At 36.7% G+C, this 21,856-nt stretch overlaps 1 protein-coding gene across 6 annotated transcripts in view; it reads left to right on the plus strand.

Annotated features, from left to right (window-relative positions):
* Positions 1 to 21,856, plus strand: part of UBR3 (ubiquitin protein ligase E3 component n-recognin 3) — a 246,998-nt gene that overhangs the window by 156,560 nt on the left and 68,582 nt on the right. For 4 of the 6 annotated variants that reach the window (XM_057551190.1, XM_028166733.2, XM_007183257.2 and 1 more), the window contains 4 exons: positions 5,994 to 6,143; positions 12,201 to 12,334; positions 15,063 to 15,173; positions 21,433 to 21,645. In XM_057551190.1, the coding sequence (XP_057407173.1) occupies positions 5,994 to 6,143; positions 12,201 to 12,334; positions 15,063 to 15,173; positions 21,433 to 21,645 (608 nt within the window). The remainder of the gene's footprint in view (positions 1 to 5,993; positions 6,144 to 12,200; positions 12,335 to 15,062; positions 15,174 to 21,432; positions 21,646 to 21,856) is intronic. The other 2 variants (XM_007183256.2, XM_057551191.1) reach the window with 1 other exon arrangement.

A 21,856-nucleotide genomic window follows, 5' to 3' on the forward strand; every position in this document is an offset into this window, starting at 1 on the left:
CACAGCCACCCCAGCCTGTAGCAACCACCACCCTGCTCAGTCAGCAGCTGTCAGCCTTGAGACAAGGCCCTCCGCCAGCAAAAAGATTAGACTTGCTGAAGGCTCATATGGTGGTTAGCATTTTTTAGCAATAAAGTATATTTTAATGAAGGTGTGTACGTTGTTTTTTCTGGACATAATGCTATTGCATACTTCATAGACTACAATATAGTGTAAACATAACTTTTATATGCACCAGGAAACCAAAAAATTCATGTGACTCACTTTATTGCCATACTTGCTATATTGTCATGGTCTGGACCCGAACCCACAATATCTCTGAGGTATGCCTGTAAATAGATGGCAGATGATTGGAACTTGATTTCTCACTGTTGGAGTGGGAGGTTACAGCTAAGCAAGGGAAGAAGCTGGAATGTCCATGTTTTAATGGATTAGAGTTGGAGACATCAGTATGAACTCACATTTAGGTTAATATAGATACAGGTGAAATTACATATGTATAAATATTTATGGGTTCGTGCATATACACAAGTTAGTATGCAGACATAGTTTTCCTTGCTGTGTCAGTGGAGAGGGTCTAGAAGTAAAGATACTCCAGTAGAAACAAGCACACCCAGTGCCCCAGATCTTGGTTTCTAATACAGTTCTCCAAAAATATATGAAAAATTAAAATAAAAAGGAAGCAGATCTTGGAGAAGTGGTTACTTCTAGAACCGGGGCAGGGAATATGCAAGATGAGCCTGGAGCATCTCGTAGCTCTAGAAAGTTAGGAAGTACTAAACACACACACACACACACACACACACACACACACGTGGGTGGGAGGTGGGGCAGTATGTCAGAGGGACTCAGAAGCTGACTGAAAGTACTTCCAAAGGCCAAGTTGGACCAATTTGAACAAGAAAATAAAGTAGTATTGGATTATAACCCTAAGTATAAAACGAATACCTATGAGTTCATACTTACATAAGTAAAGGATTGAATAAATAAACGAATGAGGGAGAATAGACAAATTTCCCATGCTGAAGAATTCCAAGTAATTTATGTAGATTTTCACCCTCAAGGAGGTGGAACATAACTCCCTACTCTTTTTTTTTTTTAATTAATTAATTTATTTAGGCTGCTCTGGGTCTTAGTTGTGGCACGCGAGACCTTCACTGCAGCATGCCAGCTCTTAATTGCGGCATGCGGACTTCTTAGTTGTGGCATTGGACTCTTAGTTGCCGCATGCATGCGGGATCTAGTTCCCTGACCAGGGATCGAACCCAGGCCCCGTGCATTGGGAGCACGGAGTCTTACCCACTGGACCACCAGGGAAGTCCCTAACTCTGTACTATTTAAGTGTGGGCTGTGCTTAGCGACTTCCTTCTCAAAAGTACAGTGTGGAAAAGGGGAAAAAGTAACTTTACAGGAGAGAAAGTTGGCAAATACTGCCTAAATCAGATGATCAAGGTCAATATCAACAGTAATAAATCATGCTGATATTATGTACCCTTGATAGGATGTTGATGAGAATGGTACTTTACCTCAGTGGTCCTCCTCCCTCAAAACCATAACCTCAGACTAATCTTGAGAAAAACATCAGACAAATTACAACTGAGGAGTGTTATACAAAATACCTGACCAGTATTCCTCAAAACTGTCAAGGTCATCAAAAACAAGGGAAGTCTGAGAAACTGTCACAGCTAAGAGTAGCCTAAGGAAACATGACAACTAAATGTAATACGGTATCCTGGATGGGATCCTGGAAAAGACATGACAACTAAATGTAATACGCTATCCTGGATGGGATCCTGGAAAAGACATGACACTAAATGTAATACGGTATCCTGGATGGGATCCTGGAAAAGAAGAATGACGCTAGGTAGAAACTAACAAAATCTGAAGAAAATATGGACTTTAATCTATATTTAATCTATATATGGACTTTAATCTATATCAATACAAATTGCTCAATAATATATCAATATTAGTTCACTGTGACAGTCATATCATGCTAATATAAGATTTAAGGGGAAACTGGGTGTGAGGCATATGAGAACTCTGTAGTAGCTTCAAAACTTTTCTGCAAATCTAAAATTATTTTAAAATGGTATTATTTTTAAAAAGGGAATGAGAAGTTCCTCTCTGTACCAAGTAAAAAGAAGAAGAGGAAAGCAAGAATGTTAGTAATAAAAATGACGATCAGTTCAGGACAGCCCTGTACATCTTTACCAGAATTAATGATATTGCACAGCAGGAGTTTTACAATAGTGGCAGTTGTCACAGGCTTCGTAGTAGAAAACAGTAAACTCTAGTATTGTGCTTAGTTTATAAATAGTAACTCACCTGGTAGGTTACTAGCAAATACTCAGTTGTAGTTAAAAATTAAAGTGTATTGTGTGTTCTTAAAACCAAGCATCAATTTATGCAATAAAGAAAATTCTCCGTGCCTACCACTGGGCTGCAGACCACACATTGCCCTGTGATACTTGTGTATGGCAGTTGACTATTCCTCAGGGAGGGATAATGTTTTCAAATAAAAATATATTTCCCATGATTCTGAGGGCACTAAATATATCATCCCTACATCATTTTCCCATTCTTTTCTCCATGCATCCACAAAACTCCATAAACACAAAAACAAAACATGTGCCAAGAATGATCTGATAGTTGGTTAGTTGGGATTGGCCTGAGCTGGTGGGACAACCTGGCTGTGTTCCAGGTGGGCTCTCTCCTTCTCCAGCAGGCTACCCCAGACTTACTCTCACGTAAGTGGTATGGTCGAGAGAGAGAGGGAAAGAGAGATATTGGGGGAGAGATTTTGAGGGAGAGCTATTGAGAGAGAATATACAAGACCACTTTAGGCCTAGTCTTGGAAAGGCATGTTATTCTGCCACATTCTCTTTGTCTAAAGCAAATCAAGGCAGCCCATGTACAAAGATTGGGGAATAAATTCTACCTCTTTGGAGAAGTTGCAGAGTTAACTTGCAAAGATCTTAGATACAGGGAGGAGTGGAGAATTGGGACCATTTTGCAGTCATTCTAACAGAATGATTGTAAGTAGAACTTGGTGAATTGAAATAACATTCAGAAGAATCACCTACTTAATTCAGATAGATTCTTGTCTGTTCATGTTAAACCAAACAGATGAGGTAACTATCGCTTTATTAATTTTTTTTGCCTTATTGTAATAATATTAATTACAGTAATTTAAAACAGGCACTTTTGTTTTAAAAGTGTCAATTTTACACCGAAACGCATTTAAAATTTTAATTGTATTGGAAGTCAAAGTAGAATTTAAGAATTGAAAGGGTTATTAGTAGCAAGAATGTTTTCATTATTAGAATGGCCTCTGATAGCACTTACATTTATCATCTTTGACTATTACTCTATCAGTTTTGTATCTGCCTCCATTTAGTTTACCTAGAGAAAATCATTGTAATCTCTTCATTGTGTCAATTTGTAGGACACATCCTTTTAGATTTTATTTGGTGTGGAAAATATGTGCAGATGTTGATGTGTACATGTAGTTGGCAGAATTAAGTATCTTTATTTTAATACTTATTACAGAATATACCCAGTTATGCTGTTCATTTAATTGGGCTTAAAAAAACCTTTTTATTGAAATATAGCATATACATAGAAATGCTCATTTATCATGAGTATAGAGCTATTACACATATAAGTGTGCATGTGTCACGAGTATAGAGCTCTTTGAGTTTTTAAAAACTGAGTATCGGGCTTCCCTGGTGGTGCAGTGGTTGAGAATCTGCCTGCCAATGCAGGGAACACGGGTTCGAGCCCTGGTCTGGGAAGATCCCACATGCCGCGGAGTGACTGGGCCCGTGAGCCACAATTACTGAGCCTGTGCGTCTGGAGCCTGTGCTCCGCAACAAGAGAGGCCGCGATAGTGAGAGGCCCGCGCACCGCGATGAAGAGTGGCCCCCGCTTGCCACAACTAGAGAAAGCCGTCGCACAGAAACGAAGACCCAACACAGCCATAAATAAAATAAATAAATTAATTAATTTTAAAAAATAATTAAAAAAAAAAACAATATCACTGTGTAACCAGCCTCCAGATTGAGAAACAGGACATTACCAGCATCCCACAATCCCTCTTCTTGTTCTCTGTCACTGTCTCTTCCAAGAGTAGCCAGTGTCCTTACTCCTAATCCTATACATTAGTTTTGCCTGTTTTTGTTCTTTATGTAGCCATTTATATCTAATATGCATTCTTTTGAGCCTGACTTCTTCAGAATAGGGTGCTCTTAATTGATATTTTTTCATGTCTTTATCTATAGGTGAGAAACAGTAATTACATTTGGTCATAGGTCCTTTTAAAATCTTAACTAAAATTTTGAAATTGGGTACTGGAATGATAGAATCAATCATAAATTACCAATAATGTATTTTAATTCATTGTAGGATTAACGAGTTCTATAAGGCAGTAATTTTCCTCTTTTAAGAAGTAAACTATAATCTTTTTAGTTTCTTGAAGGAAAAAAGGGACATTAGTGTCTGTAATTATTAAAGTTAGAATTAAAATAAAAATACTGTGCGTGTAGAAGATTGTAAAGCCTTACTTTTAAAAACTCTAGAAAAGGTAACTTAGCAGTCTCTTTGATAACAATTTTGGTATTAGGATTTCCTTGAAGTTTTAAGTTAATTGTACCAAGATATAAAAGAAGGAAAAATATCTTTGTGTGTGACATACAGTTAATGAAATTCTAGTTCTTTGGCACTTAACGTGAGACTGAATTATTTCATGTCACTTTAATCAGGTATTTCTGTATTTGAACTTGAGAGCAATCAGATACATCCCCTCTTTGAAACTTGAGATCAGTCAGACACATCCCCTCTTTTCTGTACTAAAAATTTTCCCTTAAAAAACAAAGTAATCACATGTCAAATCTTAATGGCCCCTGGTACTTCGTTTGAAATCTTCTTTTCATTTTGACCCATTAATCTTGTTTTCATAGACGTTGAGCTTTCTGGTTTTGATTCTGTTCAAATATTGTTGATTGTTTTTTCTCTGATTTTTTCATTGGCTTCTTTTTTAATTTCCATTAATTTTGAGCATTATCCAAAGTTCTGTTTTAGGTTTCTGCCCCTTTTCCTCTCAGTCTTAATAAATATCAGATATATGTTTATCTGCATGAATTCTTGTTAAAACATATGCTAACTTGACATCTTTCTTTTTCGATGTCTGTCATTTTTTAACATATTTATTTAGATATGCTTCCATCTTTTAAACATGTCATAAATCATTTCTGCTTCCCTGATCTTCCTAGTCCCCTCTACTCCTACTCCTTTCTTTGCCACTATGGATGTCACTGATCTTCATGAATTTAAGAATTTTTATCTGGAAATGATTATTGACTCAATATTTTATTTCTTGCTGTTAATGACATATCACCAAAAGATTACTGTTATTTTCTATAATAGTTCTCCTTTATTAATATATATGGTCATATATAAATGTTTTCCCTACATAAATAAATATATATTGATAATTATTATCACTAAGATATAATCACTACAATTAAAAGAAAGGAGAAATAGTTTGTTCCTCTTTTATCTCCTAATAAATATTGCCATTTCTTTCCAAGAGCTGCCATGTTATTATAAATTTCCCCTCTGAGGTGCCTCAAAGAAAATTAAGACAAATGATCTCCCCCTTATTTCCTTAAATTATAGTATAAAAAAATTTTTTTTGGATACAAGTATCTTTGCGTCTGTGTTTTAAGATTTAATTTTATGTGTGAATGATACAACATCAAGTGTATTTAACCATATATTATTTAAAGTCTTTCATTATATCAATTCTTTGCATTTTTTGTCTTTTTCTGAGTATTTTAGCAAGATAACTTTCCCATAGTTTTATTACTATATGCATTTGTTGATATTGAAGTTCAAAATTATTTTAGCTTGATTTTTTTTTGTTTTCCATAATTTCATCGAAGAGAGATTTTTCTTTTCAGGAATTAAGAGCTGCAACTTTTTCCCCTCAGATTCTCCAGAGAGTGATATTCCTATGGAGATCACCACAGCAGAACCACAAGTTTCTGAGGCAGTATATGATTGTGTTATTTGTGGACAGAGTGGCCCCTCCTCTGAAGACAGACCTACAGGATTGGTTGTACTGTTACAAGCATCCTCAGGTAAAATCAAAGTAATTTTTTAGTGGGACCATTTTAGAGATGAAGTATTTACAATAGATTAATAAATATCTCTGTTAACTAAAAGCTATATTTTTGTTTAGATAATAATTATAGATCTATAGCAAGGATCTATTTAGATCTGTTTAGCAGAGATTCTTAATCTGGTTTTATCTCACTTTCCTGGACATGAGTGTTGGAAGAAGCCTTTAAGAGAATATGCTACACAATCTTTTTCTTTAAAGTGTGATGGACTATAACCAATGCTAGGTGGCCAAAAACTGAGTTCAGCTTTCTTGGCAATTTAATTGATCTAAAATCTAGTAGCATTTTAAGCTCATAAATATTGTCAATTTAAATATTTTAATTATATAAGGCATATTCAGGTAGCTTTGCCCTTATTTCTTGAGCTTAGAAGCATTCGTTCTTGAAACAGCCTGCAGATTGATATGTTTGCCAATCTATAGTTAGAACAATTAAAAAAAAATTTGAAGGATTTGTCTGAATGCTCTCTATCCTCTGCCATATTGAAGTATTTTGAGGTAGTGATAACTATGACACTCCAGTCCTAATGGATGTAATCCTTTTTCCACAGGAGTATGTGTGGAGCAAAGAGAAATAAAAGACTTAACGTATTTCTCCAGAGCATTTTTTTCTAGGGTGTTTACTCTCTGAATTAGTAAAGTGGAAAGAGTTAAGATATAAGACATTCCTCTGAATTCAAATACAGGTATTGCTTGACATAATCTGGCCAAGTTTGTTGCTTTCTTTTAAATATAGAGATAATACTGACTTCAGAGGATTGTTGTGTTGGTTAAGTAATGTAATATAGGCAAAAGGATCTAATATGGTGCCTGGTAGATTAGTTTCTCCTCTTACTACTCTCCTTGTTTAAACATGAAATTGATCTGGGAAACCCTCACTGAATAGGACATTGGAGTAGAGCTGTCAAGACCAGAAATGCCTACTAAAAAGGAAATGTGTGGGAGTACTGACTAATTTTGCAGCTACTTATCTTTTCTACTATTGTAAGGAAATCAGTTTATTAGATTATTGCCACTTGACTTTCTATAACTTCTTCACCAAATACTGTATAATCACCAACTTAATGTTTTATTCATTCATTCATTCATTCATTCATTTCACATACATTTACTGAGCACCACTGTTACAATAAACAAAACAAAACAATATCCCTGCCCTAATGAAGCTTATGTTATTGTTTTAGACTGTTACTTGTTCATTATTTTATATTTTTAAAGTTGCTTTGACTTGTTACTTCATTTAATCCCCTTTTAACAATTTTGTACACTATCTAAATTTATTGATATTAGATAATTCCACTATACCACAGCTCTTTTATCATTTCAAGATAGGAGAAAAAGAATAAGAAACTACCATTAAAAGCATTAAACCTCAAGGGTGATTTTAACTGGGAATTATAGCCGGGGAAATCTCTGGCTGTTTCTTTCCTTTCCTTCTGAGTCTCACCCACCCACTGACATCCTCTCACCTTTTACCCCTCTTTACTTTTTCCTTACTTTTGAATTCTTTATTTATTTTGATTTGTCTCTTCTCTTTTTCTTTTATCTTTTTACATTTGAATATGGAAACTTTTAACCATGTACTGATGTAAAGAGACTAGTAAAATGAACCTCCATGTCCCCATCAGTCTCTAACAGTGATCAACTTGTGGCTAATTTTAACTTATTTATTCCCTCCCCCTAGAATTATTTTGCAGCAGATTCTAGATATCACTTTATTTCATCTATAAATATTTCACTGTTTCTGTTAAATAGAAAGGATTTTTTTTTTAAAAAACATAACCATAGTCACTCCTAAGTAACTTAGTTCCTCAATATCATCAAATATATAGTCAGTGTTCAAAATTCCCTAATTGCTTCTTATTTATTTTGTTTAATTAATTAATTTATAGTTGTAGGGGCCCCTTGTAGTCTTTTAATTAATAGGTTCCCTTTTCATCTTTCCTGTGCCTGTCTCCCTGCCCCCAAATGTATTTTACCATTTGAAGAAATTGGTTCATTGAACATTTTTTTAATCAATATTTTTTAATTGCAGTATAGTTGATTTACAGTGTTGTGTTAATTTCTGCTGTACAGCAAAATGCTTCATTTACACATATATATACATTCTTTTTTAAAAGAATATTCTTCTCCATTATAGTTTATCATAGGATATTGAACATAGTTCCCTGTGCTCTACAGCAGGACCTTGTCATTTATCCATTCTGTATATAAAAGCTTACATCTGCTCACCCCAACCTCCCACTCCATCCATCTCCCAACCCCCTCCCCCTTGGCGGCCACCAGTCTGATCTCTATGTCTGTGATTCTGTTTCTCTTTCATAGATAGATTCGTTTGTGTCATATTTTAGATTCCACAGATAAGTGATGTCATATGGTATTTGCCTTTCTGACTGACTTCACTTAGTTTGATAATCTCTAGTTGCATCCATGTTGCTGCAAATGACATTTTGTTCTTTTTTATGGCTGAGTAGTATTCCATTGTACATATGTAGCACATCTTCTTTATCCATTCATCGGTCTATGGACATTTAGTTTATATCCATGTCTTGGCTGTTGTGTATAGTGCCACTGTGAACATAGGGTTGCATGTATCTTTTTGAATTATAGTTTTGTCTGGATATATGCCTAGGAGTGGAATTGTTGGATTTTACGGTAATTCTATTTTTAGTTTTTTGAGGACCTCCATACTGTTTTCCTTAGAGGTTGCACCAATTTACATTCCCACCAACAGTGTAGGAGGGTTCCCTTTTCTCCACACCCTCTCCAGCATTTGTTATTTGTAGACTTTTTAATGATGGCCATTCTAACTGGTTTGAGATGGTACTTTATTGTAGTTTTGATTTGCATTTCTCTAATAATTAACGATGTTGAGCATCTTTTCATGTGCCTATTGGCCATCTGTATGTCTTCTTTGGAGAAATGTCTCCTTAGGTCTTCTGCCCATTTTTTGATTGAGTTGTTTGTGTTTTTGTTGTTGAGTTGTACAAGATGTTTGTATATTTTGGAAATTAAGCCCTTATTGGTTGCATCGTTTGCAAATATTTTCTCCCATTCTGTAGGTTGTCTTTTGATTTTGTTTATGGTTTCCTTTGCTGTGCAAAAGCTTGTAAGTTTGATTAGGTCCCATTTGTTTATTTTTGTTTTATTTCTGTTGCCTTGGAAGACTGACCTAAGAAAACATTGGTACAATTTATGTCAGAGAATGTTTTGCCTATGATATCTTCTAGGAGTTTCATGGTGTCATGTCTTATGTTTAAGTCTTTAAGCCATTTTGAGTTTATTTTTGCATATGGTGAGAGGGTGTGTTCTAACCTAACTTCATTGATTTACATGCGGCTGTCCCCAACTTTCCCAACACCACTTGCTGAAGAGACTGTCCTTTTCCCATTGTATATTTTTGCCTCCTTTGTTGAAGATTAATTGATTAGGTGTGTGGGCTTATTTCTGGGCTCTCTATTCTGTTCCATTGATGCATATGTGTGTTTTTGTGCCAATACCACACCTAGATAAATGAAATAGCGAACAGAAAAGCAATAGAAAGAATCAGCAAAACCAAAATCTTGAAAATTTCATCAAAATTGATAATTTTTTTAGCTAGACTGACCAAGAAAAAAAGAGAGAACACACAAATAACTAAAATCAGAAATGAAAGTGGAGACATTACTATAGACTTTACAGACATAAGAAAGACATATGAGTAATTTTATGTCAACAAATTTGATGTCCTAGATGAAATGGATAAGTTCCTAGAAATACACAAACCACCAAAACTGACTCAAGAAGAATAGGAAATTTGAACAGACATTAAACCAGTAAAGAGATTGAATCAGTAATCAGAAACTTCTCAACAAATAAGAGCCCGGGACCAGGTAGCTTCAGTGGTGAGTCTTCCAAACATTTGAAGAATTAATGCCATTCCTCCTTAGATTTGTCCAAAAAAAAAAAAAAAATTAAAAAAGAGGCAGAGGACGGACTTCCCTGGTGGCGCAGTGGTTAAGAAACTGCCTGCCAATGCAGGGGACATGGGTTCAATCCCTGGTCCAGGAAGATCCCGCATGCCGCAGAGCAACTAAGCCCGTGCGCCACAAATACTGAGCCTGCGCTCTAGAGCCCAAGAGCCACAACTACTGAGCCTGCGTGCCACAACTACTGAAGCTCGCGCACCTAGAGCCCATGCTCTGCAACAAGAGAAGGCACCACCATGAGAAGCCCACACACCGCAACGAAGAGTAGCCCCCGCTCGCTGCAACTAGAGAAAGCCCATGCGCAGCAACAAAGACCCAACGCAGCCAAAAATAAATGAATAAAATAAATAAATTTAAAAAAACCCAACTAACTACTCTATATTTAAAAAAAAAAAGAGAGGCAGGGAACACTGCGTAACTCATTCTCTGAGGCCAGCATTACCTTGATACCAAAGCTAGATAAGGACATCACAAGAAAAGAAAATGATAGACTGGTATCCCTTATGAATATAGATGTAAAAGTCCTTAACAAAATCCTAGCAAACCAAATTCAGCAGTGTATTAAGAGGATTATACATCATGGCTAATTATATTTTAGTTGCTAGCATCTACCTGCTTCTGTCTATTCTTTCTGTTGCTGCTGCCATAAATCTCCCCAAAACTTGGGGCCCACGGTGCTGTGCCTGATATTCCCTTCTCTAAGAATTGCTCTTCCCATGCTTATTGAATCTTAGAGTAATGTGTGGCACTGTATGCTTATATCCCCACTTCCTTTTTTTGCGTTATGATGTTTTATAATTATAAAAATACCTCTTTCCCAACTTTTCATTTTGAAGAGTTTTATATCTACAGGAAAGTTGAATACCCTTCACCTATACTCACTGATTGTTAATATGTTGTCATATTTATGTTTTCTTTCCCATACTTATCTATACATACACACACACAGACACACACATGGCAGACATCATGACATTTTATCCCTAAATACTTTAGGATGTATCACCTAAGAACAAAGATATTCTTTTATATAACATCAGTACCATTATCATACCCAAGAAATTTAATATTAATAAAATCAAATAGTCTATGTTCAAATTCTCCCAATTGTCCCAATAATATTTTTTATAGCAGTTATATTTTTTTCTTGATCCAAGAGCCAAGCAAAGATCATGTGTTGCATTTAGTTGTCATTTCCTGTTAGTCTCTAATCCAGAACAGTTTCTCCAGGCCCTTTTAAAAATTTTGAAGAGTTCGGGTCAGTTCTGTAGACTGTGTCATTTTCTGGATTTATGATTGTTTCCCTATGATTAGATTCAACTTAAACATTTTTGGCAAGGGCACTATTATGATGATGTTCCTTCCCGTTGCATCACATTAGGAGGCTCATAGTGACAGTTTGTTCCATTATTGGTGATGCTAACCAAGTTTAATCACTTGGTCGGTATTCTATAGGATGATACATTGAGAGTCTAACATCATACCCTTTTACTTGATGTTCCCTGCCCGAATCAATGAAATGTGTTATCTCTTACTGTCATCATTCTTTTTGATTCTCAAATTTTCTCAAATTTGGCTAGTCAGAACTCCTTTAGGTCCTCATGACCTGCCCCCTCAGTGTTTGAATACCTCCTTACTCTTTATTACACACAATTCCAGGCTCACCTTGCACTTCTCCCCAACCCTGGACTTAGCTTTTCCTCCAGTGATACCTGTTTCCTTTTGGTGAAAAATAGTATATTTAGAAATGAAGTTTATTTGTACTGGTGAGTCATAACTTCTAGGCTTTTTCTCTGGATAGATTTTGGAAACCATCCAGAGTTCATACTCATATTTTGGTATTATTTTAGAAAATAAGTATTGCCATATGTAAAGCTTTATTTATTCTGTAGAAGAAAACTAGAATATCACTTTTTTTTTAGGTCTTTAAAAATATTGTAATGGTGAAAAACTGAGTGAAGCTTATGGTAAATAACTCTGCTTTTCTTGGTTTTATAAAGTCTACATGTAGGTTTTTTAATGAGCTCTTATCTCTGTTGTTAATGTAGTTTTGGGGCAGTGCCGTGACAACATTGAGCCAAAAAAGTTGCCTATCACTGAAGAGGAGCAGATTTACCCTTGGGATACATGTGCAGCAGTTCATGACGTGAGGCTCTCATTATTACAGCGTTATTTTAAGGATGTAAGTAACCTTTTTTATTAAATGGTATTTTTGTCTGAAAAACTGATGGTTATTTCTCTCCAGAGTTTTATATTTTTTCTTCAACTTATTCAGTCAAAATATAACCCAGACCTAAGAGCATAATAATTTTGAAGGGGAGATCTAATAAAGGAGAGAAAAAGTAGGGTATCTCTTTCTTGCAGTCAGAATAGCTATTCATTTCTAGAAAAAAAATCTTTTTTGTAAAAAAGCTCTGAACTGGACTGAATCTCTGTTTTGCTTTTGTGAGTGATTGTGAGATTTTATTTCTACATTAATATTTTTGTGTACTTTCATAATGGTTATTTTATTTATAAATGGTGTGCTCCCTGGACTGTATACCTCTGGAGGTCTAGGGCCATTTCTTCTATTGGTTATCGTCCCCTCAGGGACTAGCACATGCTTGTGTCTTGTGGATGCTTACTGTATTTCAGTTTTGTAGCCAGACAGACCATACAGAGCAGAAGAGCTATCAGTGGACACTGATACTGATTACAGAATTAAACTGCATGAATTCTGCTCTCTTCATACCAAATGCATGCATTTTATAGAGTTGATGTGTGGAATTTCAGTCATGTAACATGGTATGTTTACTAGTGAAATTGGAAGTGTTATTGAGAGATATGACACAGTAGGGAGGGAACCTGAGCTTTGGAGTCAGATAGACTTAGGGTTGAACTTGGGCTCTACCACTTTTAACTGAGTGATCTTGGTCAGCTTTTCACTCCCTTTTTATAAAAAGGGATAAGACCACTTACCGTATGAAGTTTTAATAAATATTGAGGTTGTGAAGATTCAGTGTGAAACACAGCACAGTGGTGAGCACATTGTTGAATATAGGTCTTCCTAAAATATAGGTCTCATATTAGTAAGTGATTTCCTGCTTTTTTTGGCTCTAGCAGATTAAAATAAGACATCTAACAGTTACGTAGACAAATGACCTACTATTTGCAGTTTTAAAAGCTAACTGCTTTTATTAAAAAGAAAGATTAATTACATTTTAATAATACATTGCCAAAGAGAGCAGCTTGTTTATTAGCTGCCTACCAACTGTTCTAAAATGATCTAATACCCAAATCTGCTTCTACTTCAAATGGCTCCAAAACATAAAACAGAGATGAGCCGGTCTCTTGTTGTTTTTCTGATGTGTAACAGTAGAAGCTAGCTCACCTGCTGTGAGTGTTTGATTTGTGCTGTTGCACGTCTTTGAATTGTCTGGGAAGGCATTTTACACTGTGTAATATTTTTAACTTTCAGATACTCGTGAAGAGTCTTGATTTAATATTAGAACTCTGTTTACTATTGTTTAAAGATGATTTGGTCATCTTACATTATAATGTATAAATTTTTTTCCAACATAAAAATAAAATTTAATTGTTTACTCAGTTTTGATGGCTCTCAAATCTTTCATCATATGCTGTCATGTTAGACCTCGTGCGTAATATTGCGCTGGCTTGGCCATCTATTTGCTACAGACTCTAGAGGGTGAACTTAAGTTCAGGCTGAAATGCTGTTTGACAGAGGCCAAATGAAATTCAAAGAAAATTACTTTAGGAGGAAAAATCTAATAAGCCTGTTTATAGGTCAAAGGGAAGGAATTAGCAGAGAAGAATTTGAAAGAGAAAGAGAAGATGAAAGCAATTAACTTTTAAAACAAATTTCAAAAGGGTATGTAGTTTGCTTATATAATCTGGGTCCCTTTTTTATTGTTTATTATATTAAACCCTTGTAAATGTTTAGTCACTTTTTAGGGTTATTCTCATGACCACATTTGTACTTTAGAAAGATGTGTTCAGGATGCATCATGGAGACAAGAAACTTTATTTAAGAACCCTGTCCCCACAGCAAATGACACAGGCTTGCGAGGACAGGCCAAAATCATGAATTATTTAGGAGATGGATTTCATATGGTTTGGGAACCGATTCTGTGGTGTGAAGGAAAGGGGGTGATGTAGAATAACTTGTAGCTTTCTGGTTTGGTGACTAAACAGATGTGGAGTTTTTAAACCAATAGGAAGCGAAAGATTCATAGAGAAAATGAAAGTTTTTGACACATTGGTTTTACGTTATCTGAGGGACCTCAAATTGGAGATTTCTGGTTGGCAGCTGAACATTTTTATCTGGCACTCAGGCAAGAGACCCAGGCTTGGAGGGTAGTTGAATTTACTGATTAAGTCACTCAGGGAGAATAGTTTTAATAAGAGAATAGCACTAAGAATAGAACCTTGAGGAATTTAAACATTTGAAGGGGCAGACGAAGAAAGAAAAGTCTTAAAAGGAGGCCTAAACCAAATGGTTAAAGAGATTGGAAAAAAACCAAAAGAGAGTAGCATTATGGAAGCTAGAGTGAAGTAGGTGCTTTAAGAAGGCAGTTGTTAAGGTTAGATATCACAGAGAAATCAAGTACCATGTCGAACAGGTAAAATAATCAGTAGCAGTATAGTTTATTATATCTTATGGGGTAGAGAAAGGCTAGTTAATAATTATTCTCTTTCATTATGAGTATAGTTATTTGGAAGCTAAAACTCTGTTCCAAGTTTAAAGATATTGCCTCAGGGCTGTCAAGTCAGGTGTTTCTTTACATCACAGGAATACAAAGCTCACATTAGTATAACAATATGAAATCTTTGAGAGGTTTATGTGGATTTGTTTAGATATGTTTCTACTTCTTTAAAATTAATTGTATTTTGTCCTTTTCTTTTTTTTTAAGAGTTCTTGTCTCTTGGCAGTATCAATTGGCTGGGAAGGAGGTGTTTATGTACAAACCTGTGGCCACACATTACATATAGACTGTCATAAATCTTATATGGAATCATTACGGGTAAGTCAGTTGAAACATTTTAAAGGTGTATGTGTCTTTCCAGGTATTAAATATTTTTACAGTATATACATCCTAATTCATCTTGGGTGATTATGGTTGCCATTTGGACTGTTCAGCCTCACATTTCCTTGACCTCTTCAATTTTAAGGATTTCATTTTTTTACTTCACATTAGCAACTTACTTCCACAGCTGTAATTTTAGACTTTGCTATTCCAGCTCAAAAATAGTAAGCTTTAACATCCTGCCATATCATTATGTGATTTTTCTTCAAAGTCTCTTATTTTTATTCTTATTAGTGTGTTTTACTTCTGACCTCAAGATCTCTAGTCCTTTAGCCCCTTGCATTTTCCTAGTACACTAGCTCTTTCCTTGCCTCACTTTCTTGTACTATGCCCATTCGCTCTTAATACCAGTCATTTAATCCTCCTCCTTTGATTTTATACCCAGTCAGCTAGCACTGTTAGGAAAATCATAAAACTAGGTGAACTGGTACCTCCACAAATCGGTGGTTTCTTAGAATAGTGGCTTAGATTGGGGTTGTGGACTGTAGATATTGCTTATCAATTCATTTACCTGTCTTTGATCAGTTTCCTCTCCTAGTCTCCTTAGCAGCTGTTCCAGACCTTTGCCTCCTCTATCCCAGACTCTTTGCCTAAATCCCAAGATGCCTTTCCTCTCACCAGATCTGTCTCTTCCTATGGCACCAAGGCAACAGTGGCTGTCTGTCACATACTACCTTAGCTTCCTACCTTGCGTTTCTGTTCCCCGATAAGTGACTGCATCCCAGCCAATCCTTTCTTTTTCACTTTTTAAAAAAATTAATTAATTAATTTATTTTTTGGCTGCGTTGGGTCTTCGTTGCTGTGTGCAGGCTTTCTCTAGTTGCGGTGAGCAGGGGCTACTCTTCATTGCAGTGCGCGGGCTTCTCGTTGCGGTGACTTCTCTTGTTGCGGAGCACGGGCTCTAGGGTGCACAGGCTTCAGTAGTTGTGGCACGTGGGCTCTAGAACGCAGGCTCAGTAGTTGTGGTGCATGGGCTTAGTTGCTCCACGGCCTGTGGGATCTTCCTGGACCAGGGCTCCAACCTGTGTCCCCTGCATTGGCAGGCGGATTCTTAACAACTGCACCACCAGGGAAGTCCCCTCTTTTTTACTTTTGAGGGTAGTATTCCTTTTTCTGTTCAAGAATAATTTTCTGTTTATGCTCTAGTTTTCCTTTCTCCCCATCACCTCAGGGGCCTTGGTCTATCAATAAGTAACCTCTTTTTCTTCTGTGTCTTCAGTTTTTCTGCCCATTCTGTCTCTTCATTTCAGTTCATAAAGATGCTCAAGCCTCTGGCATTCAAAATTCCTTCCCTTGACCTTGCGTTCCCATGTAGCTGCAGTCTTTCTTTTTCTCTCAGCTCAACTTCTTAAAAGCATGGCCTACCCTATTCCCAGATTCCTAACTCAGAAGCAGAAGAGTTCTCTTTTTCCCTTCCTACTCCTTACCTCTCACATTAAGTCACATAACAAATTCTATTGATTCCATTTCCTAAATCTCACTTGACTACATTCTGCCTACATTATTCCCACTTCTTTTTTGCGTATGCCTTCATCTTTCATCTTGACTATTGCAATTGCTTTCTTATCAGTTTCCTTATTCCAAGTCTAATTTATTCATTACATCGATCTTTCTAAAATGTAAATCTGGTGACAAGTTGTTGGCTTAAAAATTCTTTACTGATTTCTTCCTGTTGGGATAAAGTTCACTCTTCTTTGAATGGCATTCAAGGCACTCCATGATCTGGGCCTGCATGTTACTTTAGCTTCGTCTTCCATCAATTCAGCTTTAATAAACTAATTAATAGTTACTTAAGCACATTATGCATTTTTCATACTTCTGTATTCAGTCAATCTTTCAACAAATATTTATTCAGTGCCTACAGTGTTCCAGGCACTGTGATAGACATTGGGGATACATCAGTGAATAAGACAGTTTCTTCCCTCGAGGAATTTACTATGCATTGTGTGAGACAGAAATAAACAAATTGTTGTGGTATAGGTGCTAAGAGTTATGAGGTATGCACAGGGTCTTATTAGGACATCTGCAAGTTCCAGAATTTGATGAAGTAAGGTGCTTGAGTGATAAGAGAGAAGACTGGAGAAGTAATTAGGGGTTATATTGTAAAGGGTCTTGTGGTCCATGTAAGGAATTTGTACTTTAGACAGATTCCTTACAGAGAGCCATTAAAACCATTTAAGACTCTTAAGCAGAGAGATGACGTTCAGAAAGGTTATTGTGGTGGTTGTGTAGATTTTAGGGTGTGAGATTGCAGGAGAATAAGAAAGAATATGGTGATAGCATATATTATTTAGGAGGTAAGAGATGATGGTGGCTTGGGCTTAGTCATGGCAGTGAAGATGGAGAAGAGGTTAGAGAGTTGAAATTTTTTTTTTTAACATCTTTATTGGAGTATAATTGCTTTACAATTGTGTGTTAGTTTCTGCTTTATAACAAAGTGAATCAGCTATACATACACATATATCCCCATATCTCTTCCCTCTTACATTTCCCTCCCTCCCACCCTCCCTATCCCACGCCTCTAGGTGGTCACAAAGCACCGAGCTGATCTCCCTGTGCTATGCGGCTGCTTCCCAGTAGTTATCGATTTTACATTTGGTAGTGTATGTCCATGTCACTCTCTCACTTTGTCCCAGCTTACCCTTCCCCCTCCCCACGTCCTCAAGTCCATTCTCTAGTAGGTCTGCGTCTTTATTCCCATCCTGCCCCTAGGTTCTTCATAACCTTTTTTTTTTTTTTTTTTTAGATTCCATATATATGTGTTCACATACGGTATTTGTTTTTCTCTTTCTGACTTACTTCACTCTGTATGACAGACTCTAGGTCCATCCACCTCACTACAAATAACTCAATTTTGTTTTCTCTTTATGGCTGAGTAATATTCCATTGTGTATATGTGCCACATCTTCTTCATTCATCTGTCGATGGACACTTAGGTTGCTTGAAATATATTTAGAGAAGGATTTTCTAGACTTGGTGAGAGATTGCATGTGGAGCATAAGAGGGAGGAAAGAATTAAGGTAAGAGGTGATGGTGATCACTGAAAGATTTTGACTGGGAATAAGTATCTCACATTAGGTAGATCATACTGGCAGTGATATGGTTGGGAGACTAGTTAGGAGATACTAGCAAAGGGAGTAGAAGGAAGAAAGTGGGTGGAAGGACTGATGGGATTTATTAATCAGATATTTGGGGTGGGAGAAGGCAGGAAGCTGAAGGAGCTGCTGTTGCAGGCGAATGGGGCAGGCACGAGAGAATGGTCAATGTCCCAGGTCTCGGGCATGTCCCTGGGGCAGACCGCCAAGTGAGGGTCCTTGGCTTTGTTCAGGAAAGAATTCAAGAGCGAGCCATAATAAAGTGAAAGGGATTTATTCAGGGAAGTACACATTCCATAGGCAGAATGCAGTCCTTCTCAGAGGGTGAGAGCACCCTAGGGTATAGGGGTGGTTAGTTTTTATGGACTGGGAATTTCATAGGCTAGCAAGTGGGAGGATTATTCCAACTATTTTGGGGCAGGGGTGGGGATTTCCAGGAATTGGGCCATCACCCACTTTTTGGCCTTTTATGGTTAGCCTTGGAATTGTCATGGCACTGGTGGGTGTGTGATTTAGCATATGCTAATGTATTACAGTGAGCATATACTGAGGCTCAAGGTCTACTGGAAGTCGAATCTTACACCATCTTGGACCTAGTTGGTTCTAACCAGTTTGTCGTATCCTCAACAGCTGTGTCATTCTTTTAAAAGTTGTGCCCTGCCCCCTTTCCTCCTGTCTCACTGCCATGACCCTCTTCTTTCTGAAGTAGGAGGTGTAGCTTTATGTTCCTAGAGTAGAGGGGGCAAAGCTGGGGTAGGTAAAGGGACTTGACAAGTGAGGAGACGGTTTAGAAAAACCACTTTGGAATTGGGTGAAAGAATGCTTCATAGGATGTTGGAGAAAGATTGCCAGGAAGTATTCAGGGCTAAGTTGAGGTGGGAAGCAGTTTGTAGCAAGAAGCTACTTCAGTTTTCTCTAACAGCACTCAGTTTGAATGCAGAATTGGAAGTCATACACTGGATTAATTTTGTATGAAGATTTTGTTTAGGTGTGTATCATAGAAGGACATATGGAGGGAGAACGAGAAGTGTTGAGAGTTTTTAAAATGATATATCATGGTGTATGGTAGGATAGGAAAGACCGTATAAACTGAGGAAAAAGGCAGGGACTAAAAGAGATAGGAGTTGACAGAATATAAGATGTTTGAATTTAATATTTTCAGATATGGACAATTTTTGGCCATTACAAGATAAGGGTGTGGTCATGGTAACAGGTGCTAGGGTAGAGTGGAGGTCAAAGCCATTGGAGTTGATGAGGTCAAGGAGCTAAGGGACTAAGATATAAGATTGGTTGTCTACATACATTGAAATTGTGTATGAGGATGGCAGGACTTGGAGTGATGAGGAAAACTGATCTAGGTACCAAAGTCTTCAGATATTAAGGGCAATGGATGACAGTAAAAAGGAAGGAAAAGGGGTGATCTCACTAAGTGGCATGAGCCACACTGGGAATGCAAGAGTAATGATCTTGAGCCAGCACTGGAGATGAGAAAGATACTGAGGTTTGAGAGATGTGGAAAAATGAGCAGTGCCTAGTTGAGAGGGCTTCTGGTGATGCTTCAGGAAAGAACCTAGTTTCAGTCAAGGCTAGGATGAGGACCTAGCATTCTTTAAAATTATGGCTACAGGGAAGCTTATCATAGAATGTCCTTCAACGACCAGGACCCTTGCCCCAACCTTTTAGTAAACTCCTCTTATATATCTTTAAAACTTACTTCACAAGTCTTCTTTGGGAAGCCTTCTCTGTTGCATTTATCACACTATTGTTATAATTTGTTTCTGTTTGCTTTTAAATTGTCAGTACCTTAAATGAAGATGTCTCTTAACTCTTTTTGCTGTCACATGGTGCAGTATTTGACACATGATAGGAGCTTAGCATTTGTTTATAGAATTAGATTTAAGAAGACATGGTGTTAGATTTTTAAGGAATTGAAAAAATAAGTGTCACAGAGTAAAAAAAAAAAAAAAGAATTCAGTTCTTTTGGCCAAAGTACTTGAAATCCAAGATACAGTGAAATGAACACTAAATTAAAGAGTTGGGAAACCTAAGTTCATTCTGACATTGTCATTAACTACCTTTGTAACCATGGGCAAGTAAATTCATTTTTTCTTCTTTGTATCCTTTTTTCTCATTATTTTTGTCTTATTAGTAATAATGGTCATATTGTAGCATTCATACATATATTAGTACATTAAAAACATATTTTGAGATAAAGCATTAGGTTAGTGGCAGAATAAGAGAGACTGCTGGAAAAAAAGAGTAAGATAGTGGTTAGGACTACACAATAGAAGTAGCCTGGAAGAGCAAAATACACGTGGGTGGTGTCAGGCAAAAGAAAGGAACAAATATAGCAGCCTGGATTCCTGCCTTAAATCCTGGTTAGTTAGCATGAATTGCAATCTCTCATGAGCAAGAGTTTCCTCCTAAGCATATGTGCTTTATGTGTCTCTGTTTCAAAAACTCTCATTTTTCTTCCTTCTCCTATCAGGAACATCTGAAGGAGAGGATGTTAAATTAATTCCCCTCCTTATCACCCTTATGTTCTGAGTATTCTAACTGAATCTTTCCCCTATCCATTAAACCTAAACAAACCCACTGCATCAAGTCCAATCAGTTGTGTTCGGCCATTAGACACCTTGGAAGACACACTACATTTTTTTAGGCTTAAATACTCTCAAAAGCTGTCTATCCTACATCAAATAACATGAGCACTGGGAGAATCTTTCCAGTAGTCACTTATAGGTGAAGAAAACAGGGGCATGGGGTAAGAGGAAGGTGATTCACTTTAATGTGGCCTGCTTTTTGAGTTATTCTCTATCTTAAATCCACATTTCAGATTGATTGCATCATTATTTAAATGTTTCATACTGAGAGAAGAATAGGATACTTAAGCAGTTCATTGGTGACGGCAAGTGTTGCATGATTGCCATGATGTAAGAAGTGATTTGATAATCTTCAGTTAAATGATTTTATGCTTTTATGACATGTATTAGAGGTCCTTTTTTGTATGGTTCATTTATTTACTATAAAATGTAGTGGTGTTAATTTTGTTTTCTGTAAACGTGTGCATCATATAGCTGTATGTTTGTTTCATCTTTTAGAATGACCAGGTTCTTCAGGGCTTCTCAGTGGACAAAGGAGAATTCACATGTCCTCTCTGTAGGCAGTTTGCTAACAGTGTTCTTCCTTGTTATCCTGGAAGCAATGTCGAAAACAACCTTTGGCAACGTCCTAGTAACAAAAGCATACAAGATCTCATAAAGGAAGTGGAGGAGCTGCAGGGACGTCCGGGAGCTTTCCCAGTAAGCATCAGTGTAAGGCAGAAATATCCTGGTTAACTCAGCTCTGCTTTTCAGCTTTAATTTTTGTTCTATTTCTAAATTACTCTGGACCTTATATATTTAGTAGAAATTGCTTTTAGAGGTTTTACTCTTCTGTTGGTGGTTATTAAAAACAAAAATGAGAGTAATAGAACAAAATTATTACTAAAGGCTATGCTTTTCCTTAGTCTACATTGTTATAGTT

Source organism: Balaenoptera acutorostrata, chromosome 8 (assembly GCF_949987535.1).
Source record: "Balaenoptera acutorostrata chromosome 8, mBalAcu1.1, whole genome shotgun sequence".
Classification (NCBI taxonomy): domain Eukaryota; kingdom Metazoa; phylum Chordata; class Mammalia; order Artiodactyla; family Balaenopteridae; genus Balaenoptera; species Balaenoptera acutorostrata.